The sequence below is a fragment of the Psammomys obesus genome, unplaced genomic scaffold (genome assembly GCF_907164565.1).
Source record: "Psammomys obesus unplaced genomic scaffold, mPsaObe1.curated_primary_1811, whole genome shotgun sequence".
Lineage (NCBI taxonomy): Eukaryota > Metazoa > Chordata > Mammalia > Rodentia > Muridae > Psammomys > Psammomys obesus.
This window is the reverse complement of record NW_026590663.1, coordinates 8,365,937-8,372,325: the sequence shown is the minus strand read 5'-3', so window position 1 is coordinate 8,372,325 and position 6,389 is coordinate 8,365,937. Positions and strand designations below refer to the sequence as shown.

Below are 6,389 nucleotides of genomic sequence, written 5' to 3'. Positions count from 1 at the left end.
ACACCTCACACCTCACACACCTCACACACCTCACACCTCACACACCTCACACCTCACACACCTCACACACCTCACACCTCACACCTCACACACCTCACACACCTCACACCTCACACAGCTCACAGCTCACACCTCACACCTCACTGCTCTTTCATTCAACCACCATTTGTCAAATGAGTCACTGTGATTAGGAGCCAGGGAGGGAGGGTTGCTAGAACCTGAGTTCCTTCTCAGGAGCTCCGTGCAGGGATAAGGGAAAGTGAGACATCTCAGTTGGAAGAACAGAGATACAATAAAAAGAAGGTCCAGCGGGCCCTTGAGGGCAGATCCAGAGCGAGGGAAGTACTTCCTGTCAGGACAGTGTGGCAGAAACAGGACAGTTCTGTCCACTGCCGTCTGCAGCCGTCCGAGAGGTTCATGTCTGAGACCTTCAGGTAAAGTGGGGTTCTTTATTTCATTGCAGGAGAGAATTCTGGGAGGGGCCGGTACAAAGGTTCACATTTATTACAGAGATGAGTATGGGCTAACAGAGGTGCTCAGGACAGGATGGGATGCAGTCAGGCATGGGAGCGGCCTTCTCAAGGGAGAATGAAGAGGCTGCAGCGCGGACATAAGCATTATTGTGGTGCTCTGTAGCCACATCTCAGAGGGTTGCTAAGGAGCTTAAATGACATCACAGGGTGGCTCCCGATGCCCTGGGTAGCCTTACAGCTGGAGTAAAATCCTGGACCACAGGGGAGCCTGAGGAAGTTCAGATGTTTTTATGTCAGCGGAGTTTAGTCTTCGCTGCTCTTTAACGTTTTTGTTTGAAACATCTACATAAAAGGAGCATTGTCTCTGTGTTGGCCATCTTCACAGAAAACGCTAACAGGTCTGGAATCCGTGACTCTCAGACTCCAGCCAGGCTCTGGGCTGCGGAGGCTCTCTTTTCTTCCCAAGTCACAGGAATCTCTCCATCCGGCCTCGTTCTCAGAGCAGGAAGGGAAAGGAGAACCCTAAAGGAGCATGAGGAAGCCGACAGGCCACCGAGTGACGTTTGCGGGCTGGCGTCACACTGTCTCGGGTCTTGGCGTCACTGTGGAGTGCCAGGCATGGGTCTGCCGCTGTGGGAGCCCAGCTGGGCAGCGCGCGTTTGTCCTGCTTTGCAGCTTGTTCATTCTCGCTGGAATTACAACTCTCGGGGTCACGGGCCTTAGACTGGTCCTGAGGCCGTGGGTGTCTGTCACAGATCTGGGTAACAGCACAGGTGAAGTGTGCCCCAGGAAGGGTGGAAACTGGTAGTTGTGATTCAGGAAAGGCCACAGCTGCAGCGTAGGTGCCCAGAAGGTGCCCGAGTGGCCGAGTCTAAGTGGAGACTGGTACCCTGCCCAACCACGTTCAGGAAGTGGGGATCTCAACTCGGGGCGCGGAGAAGACCACGTCCGGGAATGGGGCTGGCTCTAAACCAGAGGGCCACGAGGCCACTAATGGACCCTTTCTGGCCTCACGGAGAATGGTCAAGAGATTAGCTCAGAAGCTGCTATGGAGTCCAAGAGAGATCTAGCCAGATAAGTCTGGAAACAAGGGCGCAGCTGGCCCAGGCCTGTCCTCGAGTCGGGAGTGAGGTGCGGAATTCTCATTCGGTTTCTGGTAAAGAGCACCACTGCTTGACACAGTGGGTTTTCTGTTTGTTTGCTTTTTGAGATAGGGTCTCTCTGGCTGTCCTGGAACCCAATATGTAGCCGAGGCTGGTGTTGAACTCAAGAGAGATCCATCTCCGTCTGCCTCCCAAGTGCTGGGATTAAAGGTGGGAGTCCAGAGCCCACAAGTGTCCAGCCTGTGGTCACAGCTCTAAGAACCTAATTTGGAAAACGTCCTTCAGGTTGGACTGAATGGAAGTGGCCTTCGAGACACCCGTAGTAGTGTCCACCTGCCATCCACCAGCCTCCAGCGGGGAGAGGAATTCTCCTCCTTCAGCCAGCACCCAGCCCTCCTGTCGTCCCAGGCCCTTGCCCTCAGCCTTGAGCTCAGGCCGGCCCACTTCTGTGTGGCCCTTGACTCCGGGTCAGGGGGCAACAAAGGACAAACAACACTCACAAAGAACAGCCAAGCCTCTGCAACAGCTACTCTTTATTTGGTGTTTTCCAGATGTGCAAAAGTTTCCAGAAAGCTGGGCCCCACAATGTGTAAAAAAGACTCCCAGTGGGGCAGAGCTGTGCAACCATAAAAAAATAGTAACAGTAAGAGAAATCAGTCCCCCAGGAGGCCTGGCTTGGGCAGAGCAGGTCACTCAGGACCAGGCCACGTGCCGTGTGCTGCGTGTTTTCGGTTCATTTTCTTCTGACTCTTCTGTTTTCCAAGTCCCCCTCTCTAGGGTTGTGGCCACCGGGCAGGCCTGACGGAGTCCTCAGGCATGGCGGTTTGTCAGTGACTTCCCTTACAGATACCCCACTCAGTGCTTGCCCACCGGCTTCAGCCCCGCCGTGACCCCACCCCCGCCCGCGTAACCCCTTCCGCCACAGTCTCAGCCCCCTCTGAGGGGCACTGCTCTGCAGACAAAGGCCCCACCACCCTCGAGTGCACAGTGAGGCGGGGGTTGTGCCGGTCACACCTCAGGCGGGTGTTAGCGGCAGATGCTGTGAGTGCGCGGAGGGCTGTGGCACGTTTGTGTGGGTGAGTTTGGCGGGAGGTGGGGCCTGGGCTGGGGGAGGCACTTCTGGGGTTCAGGGCACATTGACCTTGAAGGGGCTTCCCGGGACGCTTTCGTCACCCCACTTGACGATGAGGATGTAGTCTCCTTTCTCCTTGACGGTGTAGGTGACGTTGTACACCCGGTTTCCCATGTGCTTCACGTATACCTCCTCACAGGGGGTCTTGGGCCCGTGCACACCCACCATCATCATGTTGGTGCCTGCAGAGGGAGGCAGAGAGGGGCGACTCACACGGGGCCACAGTGATCGGCTGCCCCAGCCTCTGCCTCCCCTCCCCCCAGCCTCTGCCTCCTCTCCCCCAGCCTCTGGCCCCCTCCCCCAGCCTCTGCCCCCCCCCAGCCTCTGCCTCCCCTCCCCCCCGCGCCCCGCCCCCCCCTCCCCCCAGCCTCTGCCTCCCCTCCCCCAGCCTCTGGCCCCCCAGCCTCTGCCTCCTCTCCCCCAGCCCCTGGCTCCCCCCACAATCCTCTTTGAGGGGCATGCCTGCTTTGCTGCAGTCCACTGTGAAGGAGTTCTTCTGGCCCACAAAGGCCTGGGACAGGCCGGGGCCCCTCGTCACCACCTTGCTGGCATCTGAGGAGAACTTGGGGATGGAACTGTAGCTGGCCCCGCGGCTGGAGGAGGACTTCGTCACAGTCTCCACCAGAACTGTGGATGTTTCGTGAAGGCTGTGGCCTCCGGACAACCGAGGACCTGAGGGGTAGAGCAGGCGGCCACAGGCCTCGTCAGAGGGACTTCCTGTCCTTTTCTAGGACACGGATACCCTGGGACGGCACCGGGCAGCAGTGCTGGGCGCTAGCCCCTCGTGTCTTCAGAAGAATGCCACCTATTCCAAAGGGCAGCGCCGTGACCAGCTCCGTGACCAGCTCCGACCCCGCCATCCTGGGCCTGAGCCACTCCTGGCCGCACCCTCACCCTGCCGGCTTTCCTCTGCGGACGAGGTGACTCAGAGCAAGAGGATGGCTTTACATCAGGACAAGCTGGGGCACAGCTCAGTGGCAGAGCACTTGCCCAGCATGAAGAAGGCTCTGGGTTCAAACCCCACCATTCTTTCTTTGAGACAGGGTTTCTCTGTGTAGTCCAGGCTGGAACCTGCTCTTAGACCAGGCTGGCCTCGAAGTCAGAGATCCACCTGCCTCTGCCTCCAGAGTGCTGGGATTAAAAGTTTGTGCTACCATCAGCTGGCAAGATTCGTGTTTTTAAAGACTCCAACTCCACAGAATAGCATACCACCTAGCCAGGCCCACCTCCACCACGACACCACGGTAACATGGTACCACGGTACCACGGCCCTGACTGAGGAGGCTGCAGTCAGGTGTGAGTGGCCCCTGCAGCCGGCCAGCGGGGAGCCTCTCCCCCGGGTCCTCACCTGTGACCTTGGCTTTGAAGGGACTGCCCACGATGTGCTGAGGACCGCCATACTTGATGGCAATGAGGTAGTTACCAGGGGCCATGGGAGTGTAAGTGACCACGTGGCCCTCGGGACACTCCCGACAGTCCAGCTGCACCTTGGAGGGGCCATCAATGGTGACTGACAAGGCCCCCGAGCCTGCGTTCTGGGTGTTCACAATGAACTCCGACGACACGCCTGAAGGGCGAGAGGGAGCGAGGCTGGAGGTCAGAAGGCCCAGCAAGGTGTGCCTGGCCGCTCCCCTCCCCCAGCCCGCCCCTGGCCGCAGACACTCACCAGTGGTGCCCCCCTCCAGCCCGGGCCCGTAGGCTGACACCAAGCCTGGGTCCCCGGCTTGGCTCTGCTCCCCCACACGGATCTTGAAGGGGCTCCCGGGGATGTGGGCGCCGTTGAACTTGACATCGATTGAGTGCACCCCGTTCTCGTGGGGGATGAAGCGAATGGTGTGCTTATCTGTGAGGCAGGGGGTTGGCGGTGAGCCCATCTTTCTCATCCTTCCCGGGGAGGCTGGCCTGGCGGGGGACGGCAGGGGCAGGCCCAGCTCACCGCTCTCCAGCTCGGAGACGTAGCACTCCTCCACGGCCCCCGAGGGCGTGTGCACCCGAGCGTCGATCACGCCGCGCGCCCCGTTAAGCTGCACCGCGAAAGACGCCGGCTGGTTCACCTTGAGCCCCGTCTCCTGCAGAGACCACAGCGCACATTCAGAGTCCTGGAAGCTGGGGCTAGCCCGGTCCTCTCTGCGCGCAGTGCTCGCGCCTCTGCAGCCTGGCCCCGGCCGCCGGCTCGGACCTCGGGGAGGGGGTGCTACCAGCCATGCTGGGTACCACATGAGCTGTGACGCACCCCTCTCCCGCCTGAGGAAGCAAGCGGAGGCCACAGCCTGACCCTGCTTGCGGGCCGCAGGCGCGGAAGAGCGAGGGCGTGGCGGGCTGCGGGCAGATTGCCCCAAGAATACTTCTCGAAAGGGGGGAGCGCCCCCTGGGCGCACTGGGGGGAGCACAGAAGGGCCTGGGGGTGGGAGGATGGAAGCCTGGGCAAGAGGGGAGGGGCTCACGGTTGGCCGACAGGGCCACCCTGCGGGGAGAAAAGGATGAGGGGGCAAGGCCCTCTCCTCCCCCTTATAAATCGGCTCCCTGACAGTGTGACGGTTGCCAGTGTGGTTCGCGGAAAGCCTGCCCGGCGTACATCCCGTGTGGCAGAGGAGAGGACGCCTTTAGATGCCACACCAGGACCAAGTACAGCCGTCCCGGAGGCCAGCAGAGGCGAGCCCAGCCCCAAGGCCACGCGTGTCTGCTCAGGAGGCCTCTGCAGACCGGCTCTGTGGGTTTGTTAGTTTGATGAAGTCAGTTACAAAGGACTCAGAAGAGGTTTGGGACAAGCAGTGTCCGCTCTCAGGAAGGACAGGGAGACAGTGCTTGTAAAAGGCACACACAAGGCACGGAGCCAAGGCCAGGCAGTCTCGGGGAGGCAGACAGCTCCCCCGGGGCGGAGCCGCGCTCTAGGGAGCGGACAGGGGGCCGACTGGTCCGCCAGCCTCAAGTCACAGGCCGGCGGGCCTGCTGCTCTAGCCGTCTGCCTAGCCCTCAGCCCCGACCCCGCCAGACCTGGAGGCTGGTGACGGTGAGACGCCGAGCGTCGTCTGAGAGCGAGGCCACCGGCACCACGAAGGGGCTGTCCGGGATGTGTTCGTCGTTGAACTTGATGGAGACCTCGTAGTCCCCTGCGGAAGGAGGCGGGTCAGCACTCCGCAGGGTGGGGCGGACAGGGCCCATTTCCCCAGCCCGGCCCCAGCCCGGGGGCCTCAGCCGGCCAGGGCTCCGCTCTGAGCAGCTGAGGGGATTTGGGGGGCTGCGGAGCGGAGGCCCGAGGCCCGCTGGTCAGCAAGGACGGATGAGGGCGGCTGGGCAGCCCAGTCCCCACCTGAGTGCGAACACCTACCTGGCTCCTGGACAACATAGGAGACACCGCAGGAACCGTCTTTGCGGTCTTCAAACGCAATCTCCGCCTTGCTGGGCCCCTCCACGGCAATAGACAGGCCCCCGGCTCCGGCCTCTCGGGTCCAGATGCTGAACTCGGCTGCAGGGGGGTGGGCATGGCTTCTGGGTGCCCTCATCCTGGCCGCCCCTCACCCCGCTGCCCCAGCCCCCGGCTGCCCCTCACCCCGCTGCCCCAGCCCCCGGCTGCCCCTCACCCCGCTGCCCCAGCCCCCGGCTGCCCCTCACCCCGCTGCCCCAGCCCCCGGCTGCCCCTCACCCCGCTGCCCCAGCCCCCGGCTGCCCCTCACCCCGCTG

General features: G+C 61.6%; 1 protein-coding gene across 2 annotated transcripts in view; it reads right to left on the bottom strand.

The window, feature by feature from the left end:
- Positions 1-2,094: 2,094 nt before the first annotated feature.
- Positions 2,095-6,389, bottom strand: part of Flnc (filamin C) — a 25,650-nt gene continuing 21,355 nt past the window's right edge. For both annotated transcript variants that reach the window (XM_055608173.1, XM_055608174.1), the window contains 7 exons: positions 6,037-6,174; positions 5,703-5,818; positions 4,645-4,777; positions 4,375-4,551; positions 4,057-4,275; positions 3,171-3,380; positions 2,095-2,890 (listed from right to left, as the gene is read on the bottom strand). In XM_055608173.1, coding sequence (XP_055464148.1) covers positions 2,703-2,890; positions 3,171-3,380; positions 4,057-4,275; positions 4,375-4,551; positions 4,645-4,777; positions 5,703-5,818; positions 6,037-6,174 — 1,181 coding nt within the window. In that variant the 3' untranslated portion in view covers positions 2,095-2,702. The remainder of the gene's footprint in view (positions 2,891-3,170; positions 3,381-4,056; positions 4,276-4,374; positions 4,552-4,644; positions 4,778-5,702; positions 5,819-6,036; positions 6,175-6,389) is intronic.